Source organism: Microtus pennsylvanicus, chromosome 16, assembly GCF_037038515.1.
Source record: "Microtus pennsylvanicus isolate mMicPen1 chromosome 16, mMicPen1.hap1, whole genome shotgun sequence".
Lineage (NCBI taxonomy): Eukaryota > Metazoa > Chordata > Mammalia > Rodentia > Cricetidae > Microtus > Microtus pennsylvanicus.
In genome coordinates, this window is record NC_134594.1 from 48,846,855 (window position 1) to 48,874,366 (window position 27,512).

At 36.3% G+C, this 27,512-nt stretch overlaps 1 protein-coding gene across 5 annotated transcripts in view; it reads left to right on the top strand.

The window, feature by feature from the left end:
• The window catches only part of Lrba (LPS responsive beige-like anchor protein), a 478,393-nt gene that overhangs the window by 118,152 nt on the left and 332,729 nt on the right, over window positions 1-27,512 (top strand). For all 5 annotated transcript variants that reach the window (XM_075950353.1, XM_075950356.1, XM_075950355.1 and 2 more), the window contains exons 31-34: window positions 1,259-1,392; window positions 6,584-6,662; window positions 7,813-7,946; window positions 12,440-12,501. In XM_075950353.1, coding sequence (XP_075806468.1) covers window positions 1,259-1,392; window positions 6,584-6,662; window positions 7,813-7,946; window positions 12,440-12,501 — 409 coding nt within the window. The remainder of the gene's footprint in view (window positions 1-1,258; window positions 1,393-6,583; window positions 6,663-7,812; window positions 7,947-12,439; window positions 12,502-27,512) is intronic.

Here is a 27,512-nt window from a genome sequence, read left to right on the forward strand (position 1 = left end):
TATATCAGCTGTCCTTTTACCTCATTAACTGGGTTTTTGCATGTTTATGGAGCTAACTTCAATTAAAAATGCCTTTTAAGTTATGCCTAACAAGGTCTTTTAGTTACTCTTTTAGTATAAAGTATTGCACTTTAATTGAAATTGGTATATCATAAATACATGTGTTTGAATAATACATAATAGGAACAACTGGTTCTTTAGCACCTTTTCTGTTTACAACAATTGTCTGTTGTTTTCTATATGATATAATCAAAAACTGTCATAGTTTATGAGCTATATATATACCAATTGCTTATATAGGTGTTGTTTTATCTTTTAAGATACTTAAGGTTTTATAATTTCAAATTAGCAGTGCTTTAAAGTCCTTCTTGAAACATACTGAGTTTTCTGCATCAGTTCTGACATTTTAAAAAAAGTTAATTACTTCTCTTAAATTTCAAATTTTTTCCCTTCAAAATTATTTTTGGTTATATTTACTAGAAAATTCAAGATGATCTTAAATTTAAAAAAGTCTTATGTGGTAAATGTTGATTAAAATGGATTATTTTCATAGGACATTGTCCTAGTTTTAAAAACAACGAGGCTGAGATAGCTTGCAAGTACAGTGTTTGCTGTGAAAGCAAGAGGACCTAGGTGTGATCTTTACAAAGCTGTGTGTGTGGAAGGGAGAGCAGAGAGGGAGTTGGAGAGATGGGTCAGGGATTGAGAGCCCTGGATGCTCTTCCCTCAGACCCGGGCTTGATTCCCACCGCCTCATAGTAGCTCTCAGCTGTCTGTAACAGGTTCTAGGAGATCCAGTGCCCACTTCTGGACCCTGTGGACACCAGTCACAATATTGTACAAAGACGTGTGCAGGCAGACCGCCACTCATGCACGTTAAAGACAAACAAACAAAGAAACACACCTGAATGTGATGTACTCTTATAAACCCAGGTCTGGGGAGACAGACTCTAGTGGGCCTTGGGGTTCCCAATCAGACGGCTTAGCCTACCCAGCTGTCTCTGCCTCCTGAGAGACTCTTTGTCAGAAACAAGCTCCTGAGGAATAGCATCCAAGCTGGTACTCCCTCTCTCTCCCTCTCCCTCCCTCCTTTCCTCTCCCCTCCTCCCTGCTCTCAAGTATGAACAGCAGTGAAGAAACTTTAAGTTGAATGAATATTTTAAAGACTACACCAGAAATCAGAAAGGGAATGAGATCTTCATTTTATTTTGAAGTGTGTATAGTGTAAGTAATTTATATTTTAAAATCTTTATTACAGAAGTGTCGTCATTGCAACAAAGAAATCAGCAGTCTTACCTTCCACCCTTACTACAAGCGCACCCACCAATGCCGTCAGTGTGGTTTCCTGTATAGATTCCACTCAGGTCTCAGACGTGGGCAGAGAGTCACCAGGTGAGTTAGGTGTCAAAGATATCAACATAATTTTTAGATCCTATTTTGGCAAACCTTAGAATTTTCTGTTAAAATTTGAATTTCATAACGTCCTTTAGAAACTTTTGTGCTTTTCTATTTTACTGCTGATTATTTACTAATACCCTAAAAAAATCTGAGTAAAATTAAAAAGCAAATTCAGTTGGTAGAGTACTTGCTTAGCTCTGGGTTCAATCCCTAGGGCTGCATGATCAGGGGGTACACATACCTGTCAGCCTAGCACCCGGAAGGTGGGGCAGATGATCAGACATTCAGGGTCATCTTTGGTTACATGGTGATTAAAGACCCACTTCAGCTACATGAGACCTATTAGTGATTGATTGTTAAACTCATATCTACTATATACTACTTTGTTTATTTTTCTGAATTAGAACCTAGGAATATCCTCAAGTAGTGTGTCGTTCTTGTACTAGCCACAGTGGTGCACCCTTTTACAGGTATTTTCCTTTGTCTAGCTTTCCTTTGACATTTCTCTGTACTATGAAAGCATAGTAACTAGTGAATATCGGATCTTAAATCCATCGATGTTAGGTGAAGGTTGGAGATAAAATATGTAAGTAAAACTTGAAGAATGCAGTGTTAAAATAGCCAAGTAGGGTGCTGGGGAGATTACTTAGGTGTTCATGTGCTGCTGTGCTTGCAGAAGGACCTCAGTGTAAAAGGCTTGCCTACAGTTCTGTCAGTCGGAGGCAGAGACAGAAAGGTCCATGGGGTTTTCTTCCCAGCTAATTTTGCTCAATTAGTGAGCTTCAGGCTTGGTGAAAAAGTTTTCAGTCTGACAAATAAAGTGGAAAGCAATAAAGGTAGATACAACATCGACCTCAGACCTCGTGCACTAACAATAAAGGTAGATACAACATCGACCTCAGACCTCGTGCACTAACAATAAAGGTAGATACAACATCGACCTCAGACCTCGTGCACTAACAATGAAGGTAGATACAACATCGACCTCAGACCTCGTGCACTAACATGGGCAGAGACGAACCTTCAAACACACTGCTGGACAAGCAATGTAATGAAGATAGGAAAAGGGAACATACTTATATCAGTTATACCGTTCTCGAGGATGTACTGGTTCATAACATAGTAACCAGGGGCTAAAACCTCCACAGGACTCATACTCCTAGGATGAGGTTATTGTAAAACATGAAAAAAATCCTGAAGGAATCCCTTGCTGATTAAAAGATCACTGTTTTTTATTTATTTTGGGACAATTCATATAAGGATCTGTTCTCCTTCTTTTATTTGGAGAGTTTTGAGAATTTTTGCTGTTGCTACTAAACTAGCCACTAGTTAGCCAGCCCCTGCCTTCATTCTGGGTTTTGTGTTCTGTGTGGACAACGTAAATGCAGTAATTTTTTCATCATCTTGGTTTTTTTTTTCCTTTTTGTTTTGTTTTAGTTTTGAGACTGGGTTTTACGTGACCTAGGCTGGCCTTGAACTTACGACATAGCCAAGGGTGAACTGAAACTTGTTATCCTTTTGTCTCCACATCCCAAATGGTGGAATTTGCCACCATGCTTGGTTTCTGTTGTGCTGGAGAGAGACCAGGGGTTCTGTGCGAGACAAGCACTGTATCAGCATATCTACATAGCCAGCCCTACTTTTTGCTTTTATTTTACTTGTCTTAACCAAATTTTCTTTTATAGTTTGAAATGCAACTACTTTTTAGAAAATGCTATAGTATGCTAAAGAAAATCGATACTTTACCATTCAATTGTAACTATGTAAAGCATATAGTTTCTATGTAGCTAAAAATTAAAGAGAGCACACTGCCAAGTAACTTGATTAATTCCGTGAGTTGGGTTGCACTCCTGGGCCTCATGTGGCCTAAGCTGGCCTTCAACCAAATGTATAGCAAAGAATATCCCCACTTCTGCTGTGCTTGAGAGTTCTGGGACCATCACAAATTTGATTTCTCTTTTAGAATTTATTTTTAGTGTCTTTGTTTTTTCTTTTGAGTTGAGAACTGAACCACTGAGCTAGCTCCCAGCCCATATCAACTACTCTCTAAGAGTTCATGAGGAGTACACATTTTATTTTCATATATAGAAAACAGTAAGCATTAAGTTAAAAATTTCACCTCGAAAGACACAGTCGCTGTAATAGTATTGCATGTGTGGCTTAGGCTTTTATTTTATCAAAGAAATTTAAGCATCATTACACTTTGGTTTTTAGATTAGTTTCAAATTTGTAGAAGAAAGTAGAAGGAACATGGTTGCTTTGTATATAACCCTACAGCACTCTCTTCCTAGAAAAAAAATAGTGATCTTGGTTTAAGTATACAAATATGTGCAACTTTATCCATACTCAAAGTGTTGTGTTTTTTCTTGATTAGGTTTTTATAAAAAGACAGTAGCTATTATTGTTTTTATGAAATTGGCAGCCATTTAAAAATTCTGTTTTTAAGAATTCCTCAGTACGTCCCCAGAGAAGGCATGACAGTATGAGACGTTCCTCCTGTTCCAAAGGTCGTCTTCTTTAATTTCAGTTTATAGTACAGAGTAAATAGGATCTTCTGATGCCTGCAGAGGCCAGAGGTGCCAGATTCCCTGGATCTGGAGTTACAGGTGACTGTGAGCCTCTTGGCATGAGTACTGGAAATTGAACTGAAGTCTTCTGTAAGAATAGTACATGCTTCTAACAGTGCAGCCCTCTCTCCAGATGACAGCTCTTAGATTTTTGAGGGTAAGTGGGCCTCCTAAATTCTCCAAGCTGACTCTGAATTTCGGAGTTTTCTCAGCTTCTTGAGTGCTAGAATCATAGGCACATACCACCATGCTAGACTGTTGAAGTAGGAGCGGTGGGGCTGCGTCCTGGCACCTGGCCGCCGGCACGGCTAGCTTTACCCGAAATAATTACACAGAAACTGTATTCTTTTAAACATCGCTTGGCCCATTATATCTAGCCTTTTCTCCGCTAACTCTAGTACCTGGACTAGCCCATTTCTTATAATCTGTGTAGCCCACGAGCTGGCTTACCAGGAATGATCTTAACCTGCGTCTGCCTGGAGTGGGAGAATCATGGTGACTCCCTGACTCAGCTTCTTTCTCCCAGCATTCTGTTCTATTTACTCCACCCACCTAAGGGTGGGCCTATCAAATGGGCCTAGTAGTTTCTTTATTGCTTAATCAATGAAATCAACAGATTGATATATGACACTCCCACATCACTAGACTTCTGGCCACTTTCCAGTATGTCCTTCACATTTCAAATCACATGGAGATAAGAAACATAAGAGAGCGAAGGTGTATATGTGATCTTTTGTTTTCTGTAAATCTTTGGTATGAATGGGGAATTCCAAATTAACCAGTTGCCAAAATGTGTAATATTATATTGCATCTTATTGGCCTGACCCATAATCTGTCTTTTTGCTCCCTACTGCTCAAATTTTGTTCAGTTGGTGATGCTAGTGTTTTTTCAAATAACTTCTCAGTGTTTTCTTTGTTGAGCTAGAATTTTTAAGTATTTGCTATTATTCTATAACTACCTTAATTAATTAATTGATTTAGTTCTGTGGATCAGAGCTTCATACATATTAAGTATGCACTGTGCTATTTTGCTATAGGCCTGGTCAACTTGTGTTGCTTTCTTAAATAATTTATTTATTTCCAGTTATTCCTTGCCATCTTTGTGGGGTTGGTTTTCTTTTCTTCATTCATTTTGATTTCTGTATCTGACTTTCCCTTTCCTCTTTCTCTTGCTGTTTTCATTTCATTACTTGATTCTAATCTGTGCTTGTGACTATGACTGCCCCGTCTTTCTCTGTGTCATTCTGTCTGCCGTAGTATGTCTGTACCTTGTCAGGTGCTCGTTTGCTTGGGATCCTAAGTCTACCAAAAGTTCTCTCGTATTTAATAACTATAACTGGTAGATTTAGGGCACATCTTGACTTAAGTTGTTTGCCATTTAAAATGTGGTAATCAAATAAGTAAATGAATAAATATTAAATTTTATTTTCTTTCTCCTAGTTCTAACAGATTTGGGAAATTATTTGTGGATGAAGTGATTATTGTTATTATATTCTGAGTAGGGAAGTTCTCTCTCTCTCTCTCTCTCTCTCTCTCTCTCTCTCTCTCTCTCTCTCTCTCTCTGAGACAGAGTTTCTCTGTAGCTTTGGCACGTGTCCTAAACTAGCTCTTGTAGACCAGTCTGGTCTTGAACTCACAGAGATCCCCCTGCCTCTGCTTCCTGAAAGCTGGGATTTAAGGCATGAGCCACCACTGCCCAGCCAATTGTCTCTCTCTTATACTCTTCCTCTCTGTTTCCTCTTCCTTCTCCCTCTCCCCCTGGTGTTGCTGTGTAGCTCCCGTTAAGCTAGGATGCCTTAATGTGGTATAGAGTGTTCTTGAACCTGCAGTGTACCTTCTGTCTTTGCCTCCCGAGTGCTGTCATTACCCGTGTGCATAGCCTTGTTCACATGGCCATGGGTTATTTGTACAAATCTATAGTTAATAACTTTTCTTTGGTCTTCACCATTGTTACCTTCAGATGACTATGGCTCTTAATTTTGTAGTGGGCCAGGAACAACCACAAAAGCACTGCTCAAATTCAGCAGTACATTATTGACTAATAAAGAATTACTTGACAAAGAATTCATAGATACAAATGGGAATTGAAACAAGTCATATTATAAATGAAAACTCATGTGAGAGAGTGCAAATGGCACTGAAATAACTAAGAACCGTTCCTCAAGTGTCCATGGATTGTTGGTTATGTTAGACCCTTGATCAGTCATGCTCTAGCACAAGTTCTCTGATGCTCTTGGTGATAGTAGTGCAAATATTTAATGCTAAATTAGGAATTTTGGCTTTTTAATTTTTACTTTATTGAGGAGAAAGATTTTGCTTGTTAGTTCCTGTTGGTATCAAATAAGGGAAATTGAACCTAACTTGGTGGATCTAACTCTATCAATACTTGTCTGCTTCCATACCCCTTGGATAGGAGGGTTGCCTAGCACAATGGCCTTACATAGAACTATTTAAGGAAAAACATTGATTTATTAAAAGTCTTTACTAAAGTGTGATATGTGTTTGAAAAAGTACATTGTAACACATTCTTGATGGCTGCTGAAAAGAGAGTATATTTGTTTGAGTTCTTGTATCTAAAACCAGAAAATTGCTGTCAAGTGCTTATTTTTCTTTTATAGGAAGTAGATCACCTAATGCAAACTTGCCTTCAGTCCCAGCGGTTGACTCTGTCCCACAGGATCCAGTCGCACACATGAGGTATTTATGCTGCTTACTTGGGTACTGAAATTTGTGGTTTTTCAAGACACACCCTTTCTTCTCCCTTCCCCCAAATACTTTAGAAAATATTTTTTATTTCAAAATATTTTTGTTGTAAAATGTCTATGAGAAATGTCTGCTTGTAATAAAAATGCTTCATGTATGACACATATTTTTATGAGCTCATGGTGAATATTTCAAATAATTCTGAGTTGTTAGGAATCTATTGTTTCTTTTCTTTTAACATGTTAAAGTGATGATATCTGTTCAATTATGACCACATTTTTAATGTATCTTCATATATTTTTACTTTTGCTTACAATTTTAATTTAGAATGTACGTCTTAAAATTTAAATTTGAAATTTATAGACTTATTTTCAACCATTAAACTCTATGTGGTCTAAGAATTCTTGGTTTTTCTTACCATAACTGTCAGATTTCTGTCTCCCCAGGGCAGAGAAGTACTTCTGGGACAGGTGTATATTTGTGGGATCACACAGGCTTACTAGGTTCTGTGAGGCACAAGGAAATAACTCTGTGTTTGTGTGTGGGGGTGTCTGGAATTTCAGCAGGAGCTGTGCTGTTGGAGCATAAGCCGTAGGTTCCGTTGTGAGCCGAGACAAACACTGGCTGCTGATTCGTATAAAGCCCCGCGTGCTTGTCAGGTTCCTGAAGCGCAGCATTCCTGCCAATGTTGTAAACTCACTAAAAGTGTATGATAAATTATATGTGAACATACATGTACTTTCATGTAAGCTTAACATGTTAATCGAGATGAATATTAATGTTTAGTCTGATTTTTTAATGAGGTCACAGATCATATTAGTAAGAAATTGATATCACTTCTATAAAAGTAGGAACTGCTTTTTAAAAACGTTTGCGTGCTACAACAGACAACAGAGATGAAGACATGAGTTTTGCTCTCATAGCAGAGTTTGATGAGCAGGTCAATTAGATGAGGTCTTGGGTTAGTTTGGGTTATAATGGAATTTTAAAAAAGGCTTTAACTGGTGAGTTGCAGCTTCCAGTAAGAACTGATGCTTGCAACGGTGTTAGTCAAGGCTGTCTTTGGGGACTGGAATGGAATCAGTCCATGTGAAAGAGGACGTTTTAGGAGGAAAGCTGATAACTTTCATCATCTCTCTGTTAGCATCACCGAGAGGCTGGAGCACGCACTGGAGAAGGCGGCTCCTCTGCTGCGAGAGATTTTTGTGGATTTTGCACCTTTCCTTTCTCGGACACTTCTGGGTAGTCACGGACAGGAACTGCTTATAGAAGGAACAAGTAGGTGCCTTTCCTTTATTCTGTTTTTATTTCTTTACATTACAAAGCTATATGCTTGCATGAGAAATGTCTGCATCTTCTTAAATATTTTCACCATTGGCAAGGCCCTCAGGCGTCTGCAACTTTTGAAGACTTTATCACAAATCTGTTATTTTTTTTTATTGGAAAAAAAATTTCCACCTCCTCCCCGCCTCCCATTTCCCTCCCCCTCCTCCTACTCCTCTCTCCTTCCCCCCACTCCTCTCCCCCTCCATCTCCAGTCTGAAGAGCAGTCAGGGTTCCCTGCCCTGTGGAAAGTCCAAAGTCCTCCCCACTCCATCCTGGTCTAGGAAGGTGAACATCCAAACTGGCTAGGCTCCCACAAAGCCAGAACCTGAAGTAGGATCAAAACCCAGTGCCATTGTCCTTGGCTTCTCAGCAGCCCTCATTGTCTGCCGTATTCAGAGAGTCCGGTTTTATCCTATGCTTTTTCAGTCACAGTCCAGCTGGCTTTGGTGAGTTCCCAATAGATCAGCCCCACTATCTCCTTGGGTGGGTGCACCCCTTGTGGTCCTGACTTCTTTGCTCATATTCTCCCTCCTTCTGCTCCTCATTGGGACATTGGGTGCTCAGTCCGGTGCTCCAGTGTGGATCTCTGTCTCTATCTCCATCCATCGCCAGATAAAGGTTCTATGGTGATATGCAAGATGTTTATCAGTATTGCTCTAGGATAGGGTCATTTCAGGTTCCCTATCCTCAGCTGCCCCAGGAACTAACTGGGGGACATCGTTGGCAAGAGACTTGGACCTAGAGGGGCTCCCAGGTGCCCAGGGCAAATCTGTTATATTTTAATATTTTAGTTTTGCTTTTTTTTTAAAAGTTTTTTTAACCAGCAGTTTGGATGAAGTATAAAAGTATTAAGCCAAAGCAGTAGTGTTTGTTTTCTAGTTATAGAGGTTGAACTCGGGAATCTTGTACATGCTATGCAAGTATTTTATTATTGCGTTTCAATTTTAGATCATTAGTACAATTTTTAGTACAATCAAATTAACCATGGGACAGAGAATTATGAGAGCAGTGTATCAGGGTTTTACTTGAATTTAAGATCTATAGAAGCTGGGAATGGTAGTGCACACCTTTAATCCCAGTACTTGGGAGGCAGATGCAGGAAGATCTCTGAATTCAGTGAGTTCAAGGACAGCAGGGCTGTTATACAGAGAAACTGTGTCTCAAACTCCCCCCCCCCATCCATAGTAACAGCCATATCTTGCCACATATGAGTAATGTGGATTGCATTATTATTTTACAAGTAACAGTGCTATTGTAGATTTCCCTGCTCCTGTCATACTTAGGTGACTAGGTCTACTTTAGCAGGGTGCTTTGTAGTTGTCTCGCTAAGTAGCATGTAAAGGAAGATTGCTGAGGAGACTAATTCCTATGCTACTTGTAGAATGGATCAAGGATAGCAGTTCCTTCCTTCCTTCCTAACTTCCTTCCTAACTTCCTTCCTAACTTCCTTCCTCCCTCCCTCCCTCCCTCCCTCCCTCCCTCCCTCCCTCCCTCCCTCCCTCTCTCCTTCCCTCCCTCCCTCACATCCTCCCTCCTTCCTTTCCTTGTCTCATTCCTTCCCTCCTTTCCTCCCTCTCTCCCTTCTTCCTTCTTTCCTTCTCTTTGGCTTGAGGCATTATGTAGGAAATTTATTGAAATATTAGAGAAGATGACTCACTTAGATGAAGGAAGATTCACCCCGAGTTTCCTCAGGCGACAGGAATCAATTCAACAGAAAACACCTTTTTAAACAACTGACTCTATTTAAGAACCTAAGCCTTGTAGTGGTGAGACTACCAGTAGAACTGGGAAACTATCTCAAAACAACCAATTTAATAGGTTAACTGAAAAATATCAGCTGCTGTCCCCGAACTAGAGATTGTACAAGTCAAGCTTGAGAACTTTTATGATAATCAGAATTAATATTTTTGTTTGACTATGATTGTGTTATAATTATTGAGTTTCGTTTGTTTTCGGGCAAGATTGATAGTGTAAGGCAAGTACTTATAATTTATTAAAGCCCAAGTATCTTGGTAAGAAATCCCCATTTCTTCTTTAGTATCCTAAATATTAATTTACATTTAATAATGCATGATTTCATTTCCAGAGTTCAACAGTAGTAATGAATTCATTTAAAAAGAAATTGTAATTTTAGAAATACTTCATTTAAATTTTATGCATCAATAAGTTATTTAATAATAGACTACTTGATGTTATTCTAAAGGACACTTATTTATTAAAATCATATAATTTGAAAATAATTGATTTAAAAAATGCTTGGAAATCTGAATTGCAAGACTTTTCAAAGCCTAATTTTTGTTTCATATATCCAATAATTATTTTTTAAGTAGTATGCCCACCTATGAACTTTCATCTTTATTCACGGTTTTGTTTTGGTGTTTGTAGCATGAATGTCCTTTAAGCAGGCAGTTAGTGTGAGCAGTCCAGTACCAGGCCTATGGTGTCTCCCTCTCTACTCCTCCACTCTACTACTCTTACTACTCTGCAAAGCCACATTAATTGTTCAAGTAAACATGAGCTTTCACTATCATTATTTTTCTCAACAATCAATTCTTCAGTGTATGTTTTCTTTGTTTTCTTTATATTGAATATAAAGATCATATGTGCTATGCCATTCTGAAATAAGACTGAAAACAAGCAAATGCATATACATGTAAGTTTCTGTATAAGTTTTGAAATACCTGTGTGTATGGTAGATCAAAGAACATTGTATAAACCTTTCTAATTTTGGATGCCTGAAGTCCTTCTATCGCTATTGTTCATTATACATGTGAACAGATGTGAAAAGGTCCAGACTAGAATCCAGAGATGGTAATTCTGGTTCCTGTGGAGGTAATTAATTAATTAACGAATCCAATGAGGATAAACTACCTAACTGTGAAGGGTTCAGAATTGATGCACTATGCGATATTAGTTTTTTTGTTAATTTTCCTTTATTTTTGAGATCATAATTACATCACTTCTTCCTTCTCCTTCCTACCTCCAAACCTTCCCATATGACCCTCATTACTTTCTTTCAAATTTATAGCCTCTTTTTTCATTAATTGTTGTATATTTCTAAATATAACCTGCTTAGCCTATATGATATTTTTATTTATATTTTCTGGACTAATCAATTGGTCTTGTGTAACCAATTGGTTTGCTCTTCCCTGGAGACTTTTTCTCCCACTCTCAGCAAGAGGACTTGGTTTTGAAACTGGGCATGTATCTGGGTTACATTTTGAGAAGTAACTAGGTTTCAGACAACAGTCACCCAGGCCAGACAAGAGAGATTGTAGCTCTGTCCTTTCTCTCCTCCTTGGCAGCATTGGAGTGAGGTGTTTTAAAACCATCTTAGCATTGCAAACTCCTGCGTTATTTAATGACCTGCTTGCCTAGTGCACGCAGCACAGAAGTGCTCTTAGCTGACTTATGTGCACTGCCAGCATCATTCCTGTCATTTCTAGACCTGGGAAAAATGGTTCTCACTTCTTAAACAGAAAATGAAAGGTATTTGTAAAGCTTCAAAATGACAACCTGTGCCACTGTTCAGCTGAGGGATTATTATTTAAAAAGAAGGAAAACTACAGAGCATAAAGATAAGAGGTAGAGACTCTGTCCTCTACATGTGGAAGAGCTTTAATGGAGTAAAAAAAGGTACTATTTTAGGGCTTTTAAATGTCACAAGGAGTTAGTGAATACAGAATTATCAGTTATAAGTTTTTGATCATTATAATCTTATTGGGTTATCCAATCCTCATAATTATTGGAATTACCTTATAAATATAATAGCTATAGCAAATTCTTTGAACTGCGCTTTGATTATATTTGGGATTTAAACTAAATGACTCTTTAGATGGTCATTAATGATATAAAAGTTCCTTCCTAAGGACATTTTTAGTTAATCTAAAACAAAACATAGAAAGGAAAATGTAAATAATTAGTTTATAGGAAACGAGGAATACATAGCAGACAATGGCTTGCATTTCTGTTAAGGTTTAGTGTGAGGTCGGAGGTCAAGGTACTAATAAGAGTGTTTGGGATGTCTGCTGCCATGAAACAAAATGGAAACTTGATTGATAGCTGGAGGGTTGAAGGGAGAGAGTGTGGTGGAGAAAGCAAAGGTCAGGAGTCATTTCCCTTCTCTGCATGTGTAATGATCAGCTTTCCCAAACAAAATGTAGATGATCACGGTCAGCATGGCGTATGCTGCATTTCCATGGGTATTGTGAAACGTTACAGTAGAAGAAGTCATAGTAAATGTTTGGGTATTTTGAAAGTTAAAGTCGTTTACAGTATTGGTAGTTTTGGTACCTGTTTTAAAGTAACTACAGAGTACAGATATAGTTCTTAGCACTTTAACATTTTTGCTTAAATCGAATCTGGACAAAAATAACATAAAAAGTTGATCTCTGCCTTTTTTTTTTAAACTTTGTGTTTTTTGAATAACCTTCTCCTTTAAATAGGTCTGGTTTGCATGAAGTCCAGTAGTTCAGTTGTGGAGCTGGTTATGCTGCTGTGTTCTCAGGTGGGTACAAACAAGATTAAATGTCAAAGTAAAAGTCCATCTTCACGTACATTCGTTTGACAGTGAAGTCATTCCTGCCTTATCAGGTTTTTGTAGCAAAGTTTTGTATGCTGTGTGAAAATAAGTTTAATTTCTGTCTTAAAATGATTTCTTATATATGGTATAGATGATTTTGAAGCATGAGCGGAGAGAGAATTTAGATAAATGAGGAAAAGGTAGTTTTTAGAATTATACTAAAATGCTTGAATCAGTTGATCTTGACGTGACTGTCTTTACTCTGTGTTCTAGAAATAGCTTTATTTATGTACTTTGTGGGGTGCCACTCTGATTCCCCTGGGATCTATGGGTTTGCCTCCCTTTTGTGCAGGGGTTATAAAATGAGTAATAAATAATTTTGAATCCTTGTCATTGCTAATTATTTTTGACATACACAGTAGACTTGGGAAAATATCATCCAAGATGTAGCAACCATCATCGTAAAGATGTACAAAACGAATTCCTCACAGCAAGATTGATTCCAGTGTATAGAAACCTTGTGTTTAGCTTTAATAATTTTTAAATTAAAAAATGATAAATCCTTTGATGTTTTGTTTTCTGGTTTTCAAATAAACAGATGAATGTTTGTTTTTATTGAGTTCTTTTGTAGTCTTTTTAAAGTGGGATCTTGCTGGTAGTAAATTCCTCTACTTAAAACTTTAAAATAGCCTTTTTTTAATAGGAAGGGTATTGCTTTAGAGGTCAAGGGTTTTGACCCATTTCAACACCTTTGACCTGCATTTACAACTCTCATGGTTTACTTGCCTAAAGAATAAGGATAATACAAAATTAATGTTTTTTTTGTATCGATTTATTCATTTTAGTGCCTATGTTGCCAAATTTATTTAGACTGTGCTGATGGACATTTCATGAATACAAATTAAAGAATCATAGAAGGTGTGAAAAATCAATACTCTTTGTTATCAATAAAGTGGAATAAGAATAATTACTTGTAGAGATTATAGCTAATGGAATTTTATAATGACCTTGTAAAGAGCAGTTACATTTCTTAAGAGGCCTATTAGTCTTAGATTTTGTGAGTATTCTGTTTTTATAGTTTAACCATTTTCTTTAGAATGCTCTTTCTCAAAAGCTTACTTGGTAAAGTGTGTCATTAGGCCATCTGATTTTAATGATTGATTGTTTATTTCTTGGATGGAAGCCACGGCATACAGTTTTATACCTGCTCGAAGGTACCTCTTCTTTAGTTCTCCCAGTTTCACCCTAAGACTGTGGTTCTGTTGTGTATAGCGATATAGTTGGTTCATATGTAAATTTAGGATTGAATTTGGTTTGGTATATAAAAGCTACTTCAAATGTAGCACATTATGTATTTGGATGTCAGACGCTGCAAAGATAAAGAATGACACTTGATAACACCTATTTGTCATGGATGTCACAGTATTGCTTAATGCTTATCTGATCAAATGGCATATGGAGATCACTCAGAAGAGTAAGTTTTGAAAATCAGAAATTCTCAAGGCTTATGTTTGAATAACACACATTGTTGGGTATTTGAAGTTCCCAGCACTTTTTTTTTATGAGTTCTTCAAAAGTCCCATGACATCTCTACAAGATGTAACACAGTGTGAAAAATGATGTGAAAAATGAAGCTAGAATTAGCTCCAGATGTATACAGATTGTTCCAGGGTGATAATTACATTTTTCACTTTGAATTTTCCTAATTCAAAGAGGTCAACTTGGTAATCACAAAAGTGATTTATTTTGTTAAGAAGTGAACTGTCTTTTTCTACATGAAAGCTGAAGAAATATGAAATTAAATTTTGAAAGGACATTTTGCAGATACTGGGTGGGGATGTCTTGAGTTTGATTGATAATTTTTTTTAGTGTGAGATAGGGTGGGAAGTAAAATGCTACCATCTTGCTAAATTTTTAATTAATTTTTTAAGAGGAGATGGAGAGCATTGAGTGCCAAGGATCAAAAGATCAGGTCAAAAACTCCTTTTTCATCACATAAATAATGGGATATGCTTATGAGCTTAACATCTGCAAATTTGATTTAGAACTTTACAAATTAGTTGGTGTTAATTTCATGGCAGTCTGCTATATTCTGATTATTTTTCTTGAGCTCATTCACAACTTATTTTCTTTCTGAAATTTTAAAGACCAGGGTACTTAACCATACTTTATTACAAAATATAATTATAGTCTCAGTTTAAGTAGTAAGAGCTGATCATATGTGACTTGCTGTCAGTAGACAAAATGGATCACTATATAGTCTTTAAAGCTCTGACCAACATGACATTTTTACTCTTTCCTTGTTACTAGTTGATTAAGCATCATTCTATAGTTTATCCTATTTAAAACATTTAGACTATTTTAGTAGGCTTAAATAACTCTTTTAATATCCAATATTTTGCTTTTGAGTAAAGTTAGTTAAATTAATTCAACACTTGAATACCATATAAAATAAGTTATAGGTAAGCTCTAAACACTGATTTTTTTAATTAATTTTTTTTTTTAGTGCTCAGGAATAAATCTTGGTCAGACCTTACACATATTAGCAAGGGTTCTGCCATTGAGCCACATCCTCAGATCAAATTGCTTTACTGAAAATATAACTGTATTCAGTCTTTAGAGAAGTACATATTTCTAGACAGACACAAAAAGTTGAAAAGTTTTCAGCTATATTTCAAACTCAGTTTGTCTGAAAAAATGTAATGTAGTAATGGCCTCTTGTGTTGTGTTTGTGGATAAGCCAGTTAAGAATGAGTTTAAAGAAAATATTAAATAAGTATTTGAAGTAATATTACTTCAGTGCTGTATAAAGTGCTTGTATCTTGCTCATTTGACATTAATATCATTTTTGAAAGAACTGACATTGCATTCAAGGCCACTTTATAAAAGTGTTGTGCTGCTCATCCTAATTCAGTCTGACATGCATTCCAATAACACTACCTCCCTTCTCGGGCTTAAAGCTGAATTTATGGCTGTGCATTGTGAAGTGCATCATTTAAAAATGGTTTCAACCCAAAACATCTAATAAATAAATAATGTGTATGGCTACTCAGTAGTAGACTCTCTCGACTAGAAATCATTCCATCGGATACTCAACAGTCCACTATCGGAGAGGGCTGTCAGATAAATCTTGGGGTAGTGGCGTTCATGTCCTGTAAATCACATATTATTGTCTGAGCCTTCTGCCAGGTCATCTATTCTTTTCCCATTGATCAGAAATGCATACAGTATATAGAAAAACTAGCAGCACCACGTGGTCCGGCTTGGCATCCTGTCTGAGTTATTAATTAGCAGAAAAAGTTCACTTAAATGTTCAGCCTGATTAAAAAATATTTAAATCGACATTATGCATAGTTTGGAAATCTTTTTCTTCATATGAAGGTAATGATAATGTTTTTTTTTGTTTTTGTTTTTCACTTGAGGTTTGTGTCTTAGAATTGCCACTTAACAACGGCTAATAGTCACATAGCAATCAGCATCATTATAGCTTTTAAAATGTCATTTTATGTTCATTTTTTTTTTGGTTTTACTATTTTAGTAGAATGTTACTTTTCTTTCTGTAGTTTTCTTTTTGTCTAGTAAGTTCTGCTTCTCTAGTTTGAATTGATCTCTGTGGAATCTATGATACTAATGTTCTTGTCCTTGCCCTTGTGGTGCACAAACATTCCCTTTCATGATCATGATGGGTATCTTAAGAGCAGGCAAATCACACAAACTAGTAAATAACAGAACAGCGTGCCCATTGTTTTGTGATTTAGTTTTTCGAGAGGTGGGGCTTGAATGTCCTTTACTGTCATCTTGAAGTTCTTAAAGTTACCCAAATGTGCCATCATTTTTCTGTCTTGGCACATGATTTTTCCTTCTTTACTAGCTCCTCTTATAAATGATAACTTTGTTCTTCTTATTTTGAGATGGTCACTTTAAATAGCTCAGGCTCTCCTGGTGGTACTTTCTATCTTAACACAAGCGAACTTCAGATTTGTCAACCTCCTGTCTCAATCTCTTGATAGTTCGGAGTATCAGTATGCAATGTGAAGCCTGGTTTATGCCGTGCCAAGGATTGTTTAGTGTATGTTTAGGGCTTTCATGCAAATGCTCTACAGATTGAGCTATGTGTCCAGCTTCAAGACAACTATCTAACACCACAAAATGAATTTTTATTGTAATCATAATTTGATTCTGCTCAGGTGTTAGTATGAAGTCTAGAAGATAGGATCAGAACAGCATATATTAATAGGAAACTATATATATATTACATAATTATATATTATAAATATTCACATATTATATAATCATAGAATATACAATATATTATATAATTACATAATAATATTCATATATTGTTTTTATTCAACTATGCATTTAACTTAGGTGTATATTTATTTATAAAGGCCTTAAAGGCCTAAAGACAATAATCTGTGATATTTTGCAGAAAAATTTCATTAAATGTTTGTTAAATAAGTAAGGGATATTACCAAAAACTTTTTTTTTTTTTTAAATTTGGTTTCTTGAAAACGGGGGATGTGGATTGAGGTAGGGTCTTCCTGTATATCTTAGTCCAACCTGAATCTTGTTATCCTCCTGCCTCAGCCTCAAATTCTGGAGTTGTTAGCATATTGTACCAATAGTGTAGTGACATAACCAATGACTGCTTTGATTGTACAGGACCCGATTTTCTTCCCAGTCACAAACTTAGTATGTGTTTATTATGTTATAATGCCCTTTAAATGTGTTTGCTTTTTCTGTAAATTAAGATAAAAATGGCTCCAAATTACATTAGCTTTTACTCATTGTCAATTTTTGGCATGGCTGCCTCCAATATTTGGTATGCAAATTAAGTGCAAAGGTTGATGTTAAACTGATAAATCTACAAGCTGTTTTAGTACTTATACTATATTACAGTTTTTGTCCCTTTTTTCCTGTCGTACGTATTATGATAACAACCAGATCACATTTACTAGCTAGTGGCTGAATAGATTAGTATGCATGCCTATTTAGGTAAGTTTTCCTCATTTATATTAATTCTTGTGTTTTGCAGTCATTGGAAAGTTTTTCTCTAACAAGCAAGAGTCCATCTTAGAAATTATCTTATTCTAATTCTACTGTAATCTGAAAGACTAATTTGAATTCTGAATTCTTGCTCTACTTTGAAGGAAGGACATGATGCACTTTGAGTACATATTAACTGGTGAACTAAGGTCTTAGTGAGAAGGAGGTGATGACTTTCTTTCCCTTTTATATTTTTGTTTTTTGATCTCTGGTCTCACTGTGTTAGCCCAATCTGGCCTAGAGCTAGCAATCTTGCCTTAGTTTCAAAGTGTTGGAATTACAGGCCCCTGACTCTATGCTAGCTCCTAATGACCTCTTTTGAGGAATTTTTTTGCAGACCCCCTCCCTGCCTCCCTCCCTCCCTGCTTCCTTCTTTCCTTCCTTCCTCTCTTATTTTTTCTTCTCTGTCTCTGTCTCTCTCTCGCTCTGACTACTAATCTTATTTCTAAGCCACTTCGTTGGCCTAAGCCTAACATTCATTTCATGCATCACACCTGTAGAGAATGTGAGAAATAGTGAATCTCAGGTTCTTGAAAAATGACATGCTTATACAAATCATTTACTATATTGGTGTGTGGCTGGATTTTTATATTTAAGTGGAAAGAAATAAGTATTTTTCTTCTCCTTGCTCAAAGCTGTTTGCATAGCAGCAGATTTAGAAGATGTACTAAATGTTGAAATATTCTTTCACATTCTGTAAATATTCAGTTTCCTTTGTAACCAACTTTTTTTTTTACAAGGTAAATAGTACCTTTGGGGGGGGGATTTATTTCTTTAAGAGTGGTTTATATCTACCATAGTTCAACCAGAATTAATATAGTTTTATATTTCTACATTTTGTTATCTTATTCCTTCCCTTTTTGCTGTTTTTCTACATCTTATGTAGAATATGCTTTTAGAAAATTAGTGGATATATAAATGGGCTGTTTGTGAGCTTTTGTTATTGTCAGTACCTATGATCTTTTGACGGCTTGTGAAATGAGAATCAATAGCATAGTTCGTGCCATTAATATGGGGAGGAAAAATTTTCCAATGTCATCACCCAGCTCTGCCATAAAGCAACTGTGGGAACTTGTAAGTGGAACATGCAGTAAGTGAAAGAATAGATATTCTCTTTGAAGCATCCAGAGCTAATTTAAATTTCGTGCAGTGTAAACAGTTGACCTTATAAGATGGCAGAGAAGACCTTTCCAGTGTAGATAGGAAGTTGCTAAAAAGTAGTTGAGTTGATCATAAAAATCTTAGAATTGCTAGCAATTAAAAAAGAGACATAATCTTGTTAACTATTTTATGCTTAATAACCAGCTAATGTTTTGTATTGTTCCAGAACTTTATAAAAAAAAAACTTCATTTGAAGGTGGGAACATATATCTTCATATGACAGCTAGCACACACAAAATCAAAGTAAATCAAGTGTAAAGTAACATTTTGCAAGAACAAAATGTGTCTAAAAATGTTTAAATCAAATGATAGGTCAGTGAGCATACACTGAACAGTGCTCTTTATTAATGTTTTGATGTAGACTCTCCTTTGATATTAATTAAAATGCTTTTTACAGCCAAAGAAAACATAATTTCATTTTCCATACTGGGCTTAATTTGAAATACAGGCATCCCGTTGATTCACCAGCACACTAGGTTTTAGAAAACATAACTTTGAAAGGTACATTTTGTGGAATGGGCAGTACACCCTGTGGCTTGGCCGTCTAGTCAGAAGGATGAGACCATGCTGACTATGTAACGACATCTTTGAACATTATTCTCAAGGGTGGCAAATGCAAAACAAAGTAATATCAACTGGCACTTAATTCTGCAAGTTCCCTGCTGATTGGGGTATTCAGTGAAATGGAACTCTTCCTGACAGGAAGTCAGCTTGTGAGGATGGAGACATTTGGAAATAAAGTGTGTTTTAATTTGACTCCCTGCTGTTTTACAACTCCTCTTTTAAATTTTGGATTAAGAAGAGAGGAAAAGGGAGGAACACAAATGGGAATAGCCAGAGTATGGCATTTCTCCTTGAATTTCATGTGACCTGGAGTGCAGTCAGTGTCTCTGTTTCTTAGTTGCTACTGGTTGTTGCTCACCTTCCAATTCCAGCTTTAAATGAGTCTACTCGTGGTGTTAAGGAAAGTTAGCTTAACACTAGTTTTAAATCTCCTTGGTGTGATGTCAAATCCTTTGATGACTTTTTAAAGGCTCAGCTATATTCAACTATAACATTTTCTTTTAATAAAAGTATACTTATGGTACAGTAATGGATTTCAGTCAGAGCAGTTAGTTAAATTTGGCCTTACCAGCTTTTTATGATCCAAGTCACATTGCTTCTCTTTAAAGCATTTGACTGCTTGACTTCGGTGGCTGTTGAGATAAGGTTGTTATGTAGTATATTGTATTACCTTCAAGACAGGTACTACAGGTATGCATTCCACTTGTTGTATCTTTATGGTGCCTACATTTTGGTTATACCACTATTTTATGACATAAAAGTTTAGAAGTTGCAAACAATGCTTACTAAATATGAAGCCTGAACATTGACTTAGTCCTTAATGAAGCCATAATCAGAGACCTGAAACTAGTTATTTGCTTTTTTGGTAGCAAAAAATCCTCAATTTTATGCAGGGACAGTATTGAGATTATCGTTGTCTCCATTTTGAGTTATGCAAGATAAAAAGGCAAATCACTTTGACCATTTTTTGAAAGAAAAGATTGGGGGTAGAAAATGCCACGGTGACTGATTTTGACTATTTATAAACATTTTTTATCCTATTGATGACTAGCAAATTTTCTAACCTTGAATGAATTTTTTTATATTCTAAAGACTTTATTTTTTATTTAGTGTTATGAATATACTAAGATCTTGTTAGTTAATATTAATAAAAATATACAGAACTGCTCATAGAACAAAGTAGCCACAATTTAAAGTTATTAGTGCTGAGTTGTGTTTCCAGCACACAAAGCCTTCTTTTTTTTTCTCCATATGCCACAAGAAGGTGCAGGAGCTCAGGACAGATGGCTGCGAGCCACCGTGTGGAAGCCGGGAATCGAACTCTGGTCCTCTGGTGATCGGGCCATGAACAGTGCCCTTAACTGCTGAGCCATCTTTCTGGACAGTTCCTTCTCCTTTTATTAGTATTTTCAGTCTCTCTTTTTTTCCTTTTGGGAATTTAATTTTTGTCTTATATCTTTACTTCACAAAGTAAAATAACACTATTTCTTCTTCTCTGAGATTATTTTAATTTTTATAATTATATGTCCTGTCTAACCTGTTCCATCTTGAAACATAAAATATTAACTCTCTAAGAATTTTTCATAGCTCAGCAATTTTTGCCTTCCTTTCCATGTAGATAACATTTATGGGCCACATTGGCTTTTTCCATAGACGCCATGGTGATTCCATCACTTCTTCTTCTTATTATAATGATATCTCTCCTTAGGAAAGTCTGTACGGCATGCCAAGTGTGTAAACATTGATGTGTGTTAAGAATGTGATGTTTGCATGTTTCCTTTGTAAACATTAGTCTTTCTCATTTATATCACATTTATTTTAACTTAATTCATGCTTCATTTTTTTCCCCAAAACTTTAAAAAACTTTCTGAATATGTCATCATCTTCATAAGTTTGTATAGCCTGATGACCTGCAACTTGAATTTTGTTGGAGAAAGTTCTCTTAAGAATCAGATTCTGCCACTCACCGCGGCCCCCAGTTAGAACCCAGTTCGCAAGCTTCTGGCAAGGGGCTGGAGGTTTGAGAATACACACGCAGAGACAGACCTACGCACAGACCTTCCAACACTGGTACCAAAAATCCCTTTTTTAACAGCACTGTGGAGGCTTAAATACCCTGCAGTCAATGGCCAACAGGTGAAAATCCCAGCTTCTGATCCTCTAGGCAAAGCAAAGCACAGCTTTTAGTAACTTCAATTAGAAGGCTCTATACAGGGAAAAGCTGCTGAAGGCCAGGACTCAATTGGTCCCAACAAGATTCTGGCTTCAAAAGTTATGCTAAATACACAAGGTGATATAGTTGTTCATTACTTGATCTTATCACTTAAACTAAACAGATTTATTCAAACAAAACATTCCACATTTAAATACATACAATTTCTGTTTAAGCATGACTTGAGCATCATGTTGAGACACAAGAAGCTTCAGATGTAAGAGCACCAGATTTTCAGGTTACTTATATTGCTAAGTTCTGTTGTAGGTGGCTTACATCATGGTGTCTATTCAAAGCATGTATTTGGAATTCAGTGCCGTACTGGTCTCAGCTGACATATTATTAAGAGTATTGATATTTGAAGATTACTGAATCATCCTGTATTGAAAGTCTTGCTTCTTTTCACAACCGAAGTCATTAAATGTGTACTTGGCTCAACATCTCTGAGAAATTATTACTTTCTTCTATAGTGTATGTTTAAGTGTCTGAGACTAGAGTCTTATGGGTCCGTGTAGTATGATGTTCAGATAATTTTAGTTCTGAAGCCATATCATTCCACAACATAAACATAAATCTTACTTGCTTATGATTAATGCCAACCAAATGTATGCATTTTTCCAATTATTGTTTATTTGAAGTTAAACTTGAGCAGTGAATTAAAATCTCATTTTATATTAACTCTGATTTTTTTGATGAATTACATAGTATACGTTTATGGTGGATGGTGTGCAGCATAGAAGACTCCAAATGGTTAAACAGCAGGAAACTTTTCTGCTTTTAGTTAAAAGCTGCTGTTTTCTGCACAGCCTTATTTACCACATGTTTAATTCTTAATGTTGTGTGCTGTGGGACTGTGCATGCAGAAGGCAGCATAAAGAGCTCTGCTTCTAAGCCTATGGCTGTTACTTCTACACAATAATAATGGCACTATTTTATTAGGTTACTTGTAATTAACGTCAGCACTAGACATCCATATAAATCATTGGTAATCTGTTTTCCTTAGATTTTTTATTTTTTTAAAACTGAGTTAATGTACTTGTTTCTGTTGTTTTTTACATATGGATAGAGGTTGTAATTGCTTTTTGGAATTAGTCTGTCACAAAAGAACATACATGTGCTTTGAAGAAATGATTGAGGCAAGCTAATGAATTTTATATAACATTTTATAAAGATTTGTTACTGGAATAAATATTCAGAAGTAACATTGTTTTGTTGTGAAACTTAATAAATAGACATTTTATTCTCCCAAGTCAAAAAGCATCTAGACTTTTGAGCAGTTAAAGTGACAACAGTTATTAATTAGAAAATATTTATATTTTTTATATTAAAAAATTCTGGCAAGGCAAAGACATCCAAATATATCAACTCCTGTTTATCAACTTATAGAAAGTCTTTTAATTTTAAACATTCAAACCTTCATATGTTTTAGTTTTTGCATATATTTGAGGAAACCTTTTTAGTTATTGACTGAGACTTTATATTATTTTATATTCATACTTTTTATGATTATTAGTTTGTAATGTAATAAAATTAGAGAAGCAGATACCTTTTATAAAAATTAAGTCTAAAGAAGCATTTCTATATGTATATGTCAGGCTGATTTCAAGGTAATAATGCATATTAATCCAAACCAAATTTGAATTTAGAAAACATAATTGTGTATGGAGCATGCTTGTAAATCTGTAGGAGAGGCTTTATAAAGGCACTGGTTAATTTAATTCACTTCTATGATATTAAGGTCTTTCTTTGATCATTGTGAAATGAGTGTTAAATGTTCTGAGGGTGGAGATGGGAACTATGAAGAATAATGGACAGGCCATGAAACTAATGTTTTAAAAAATAACTTGATTGGTAAATGCTTTTTATTACATTGAGTACATTAGATGGCTTAAAAATGTTTAAAAAATAATTAGCCATTTTATAAGTTGTAATGGATGTCTTTCATGCTCTCCCTCCAGCAGTCTGTAATGAACCCGCCTTGTAATTTCAGTGCAGGCTTTGAGATTCCCTGAAGACTTGACTTCAGACCTCAAAGGGCAGGAGTTGCCATATGTCTGGAGAAGCAGAGTTGCCAAGCGGGCTGACCATGTACTAATAGGACACATTTTTATAGCTCCTGAGTGTGCATCCCTGGTAGTCTTAATTATGATCATCTGTTGGGAGCTTGTAGCTAGAAAAGGTTAGAACAACTTCTGCTATCTATGGAAACCATGCTTTCTGTATTGAACACTATCTTTCACAATATTAACAAAATTGAATTGAATTAGGAAATTATTAGAAAGCATTATTGATTGCAGAATATTTTTTGACATTTGAAAATAGTAATGTTTTATGTGCTTGTGCACAACTAAGTTTTCTAATTCAGTATTTTACATAGTTAAGATATATTTATAATGATTAGGTCTTTGATTATGTGCTATCCTGATCTTTTGAAATTTAAAGATCTTTATAGTTTAAATATTCCATGAATATTTTAAATATCCAGTTCCTTGTATTTATGACCCTATTTCATGTGCTTTTTTTGGTAACAATATAAAATTTAGCTGTTTGATCAAATTTTAATAGAATCAATTTTTTTCTTATTTCTAACTTTACTCATAGAACCATACTATGCTTTTATACATCAATGTGTTCACAAAAATGAGAGTAGCTCTTTTCAAAGGGCAGTTACCCATTTTGTTGTCACTGAAGGACGTCTCATCTGACGAGAGGATGAAGTGAGACTTTTCCTCAGTGTGTCAGATGCACTGCTGAGGAAGCCCCTACATGCAGGCATACACTGCTGAGGAGTGGCTGAAAGCTTACTGTGTGCACTGAATGCTCCTGTATCCTTACCAAGAACAAGTTTTCCTCAGCTTGACCTTTAGTCTCGTGTAGAATGTTATTCGGGTTTATGTTCATACATTTCCTTCTTAATTCAATATATCTTCTCTGACTTGTGATACTCTTTCGTGATGGTCTACTCTAGGTCATTCAAACTATAGCAAATCCAGTTTGATTTTTTTTTAAACAAAGGCAGATAACTATAACATTTTAAAAATTATTATGAGCATTTAATTAAAAATGCAAGTCCTAGCTGAGCACAGTGTCACTTCAGCTTAACTCCTCCGGAGTCTGAGGCAGGAGGATTGCTTGTGTCAGCCTAGACAACATAGCAACATGTCTTTAAAAAAGAAAACACTGGGCCCTGTGTTGTAGCATGGAATTCCAGCTCATGAGAGCCCGCTAAGAGAGAAGGATTAGGAGTTTAAGTTCAGCCTGAGCTATATAGAGAGTGTTAGGCCAGCCTGGGCTACCTGAGACCTTGCTAAACAAAAAGAAACACAGTACATATACATAGATGTGTGTGCTCCGTAATAAACAAATGAATGTATACATAGACACATATCACAATGAATAAAACCCAAACCAAGAAAACGAAAACTAATCAACAAAGCCTAAATAAGTTAAAACCCCTAACACTTCAACTTTTTTTTAATAAGAATATTAAATAGGTGATTAGGGGTTTGGGTGTTTGTTAATTTAGTCTTTGTTCCTCTGTGTGTGTGTGTGTGTGTTTCTGTATAATGTTTAATTACAAACTTCACAACTTATTTTTTTTTTATTTTATTTTCGAGACAGGGTTTCTCTGTAGTTTTTGGTTCCTGTCCTGGAACTAGCTCTTCTAGATTCACAACTTATTTTAATGGATAATATTTTAGTATTCATAGAAATTAAGGTTATTTTCATTTGATAGATTACAATATTGTCCATTCAAAACCAATAAATACTTAATAATAAATTTATAATACATTTATTTGTATTTTCATAATTTTAACATAAGTGTTTATGAAACTTGAATGCTTCCTCTATTATTTGGAGGTCGTCAGAAAAATGAGTTAAATATCCGTTGTCTACATAGGAAAATATGCATGTGTCAGAGAGGGCTATCTACCCACATGCATGCATAAGAAGCAGCCAGGAATTCTAATCCACTCACCTGCGACCAGGGATGTTTTATTTTGTTGTATATCTCCACCAACCAAGACTGAGGAGGACATCTGTATGGGTCTCAGACACTGACAGAAGCCTTCTCTTAATACTGGACAAGCTGGGGAAGTGTTCCTGGACCACTAGAACACTTCTTTCTCTGCAGGCTGATGGAGTCTTTTGGTCACTCTCTGTGCTTTTGCACTGTTCTCTTAGCCTACCTGGGCATATTCTAATGTCCCCAACTCCACGTAAGTTATTAAAACTCTGTGTGCTCAGCACCTGTGGTCCTGAGTGCCACATCCTGAACTGCTGTTGAACCTTTCCCACCTAAGATGATGCCATCCTACCTATGGTCGCATTTCCATAGGCATTCCTGACATTAGTTGTACACAGAGAAGCTGTATGTTCATCTGGACAATGTAGTATGCTCAGCTGATTCATGCCATGTATGCCGTGATGCCAGTGGATTGTTGTTTACTCAAAAGACAGCTTATAAGTTGGTAAAGTTAACTGAATTGCCTTTTGTGTAAATAGCAATTTAAGAACAAAAAATATCATTCGGAAACAAGGCAACCTAATTGTAGTAGGAGGCGGCCTGTTTCGGTATCGGCTGCTTAAAACCAAAATAACCACACAGAAACTATATTAATTAAAACACTGCTTGGCCCATTAGCTCTAGCTTCTTATTGGCTAACTCTTACATCTTAATTTTTTTTAAATTTATTTATTTATTAAGGATTTCTGCCTCCTCCCCGCCACCGCCTCCCATTTCCCTCCCCCTCCCCCGATCAAGTCCCCCTCCCTCATCTGCTCGAAGATCAATCAGGGTTCCCTGACCTGTGGGAAGCCCAAGGACCGCCCACCTCCATCCAGGTCTAGTAAGGTGAGCATCCAAACTGCCTAGGCTGCCACAAAGCCAGTACGTGCAGTAGGATCAAAAACCCACTGCGAAGCCGGGCGGTGGTGGTGCACGCCTTTAATCCCAGCACTCGGGAGGAAGAGGCAGGCAGATCTCTGTGAGTTCTAGACCAGCCTGGTCTACAGAGCTAGTTCCAGGACAGGCTCCAAAGCCACAGAGAAACCCTGTCTCGAAAAACCAAAAAAAAAAAAAAAAAAAAAAAACAAAAAAAACCCACTGCGATTGTTCTTGAGTTCTCAGTATTCCTCATTTTCCGCTATGTTCAGCTAGTCCGGTTTTATCCCATGCTTTTTCAGACCCAGTCCAGCTGGCCTTGGTGAGTTCCCGATAGAACATCCCCATTGTCTCAGTGTGTGGGTGCACCCCTCGCGGTCCTGAGTTCCTTGCTCGTGCTCCATCTCCTTCTGCTCCTGATTTGGACCTTGAGATTTCTGTTCGGTGCTCCTCTGTCTCTGTCTCCTTTCATCGCCTGACGAAGGTTAATATTCATGAGGATGCCTATGTGTTTGTCTTTGGATTCACTTTCTTATTTAGCTTCTCTAGGAACATGAATTATAAGCTCAATGTCCGTTATTTATGGCTAGAAACCAAATCTTACATCTTAATTTAACCCATTTCTATTAATCTATATATCGCCACTTAGCAGTGGCTTTCTGGCAAAGATTCGACATGTCTGACTCTGGCGGCTCCATGGTGTCTCTCAACTCCGCCTTTTTTCTCCCAGCATTCAGTCCAGTTTTCTCTACCTACCTACGTTTTGCCCTATCAACAGGCCAAGGCAGTTTTTTTTTTATTAATTAACCAATAAAAGCAACACATAGACAGAAGGACCTCCTATACCTACCCACAGGTTAACAGTAACCCTCAACCAATGGAACTCAAGGAAGAGGGAAAATGTTAACTTTCTTAAAGAAAAGACTTTTTTTTTTTTTAAATCAAGGAAACAAAAATACAAAGAAATACAAATAATTCAATTCAGTGAAATAGGAAAATATTTCATGATATGAATGAGAAATTTAGCAGTGAGACAGTCCATAATCAAACATCTTGGAACTGAAGAACTCACTCAATGACCGAAATAAAAAAAAAAAATAGTTGAGATGGTTGACAACAGACTGT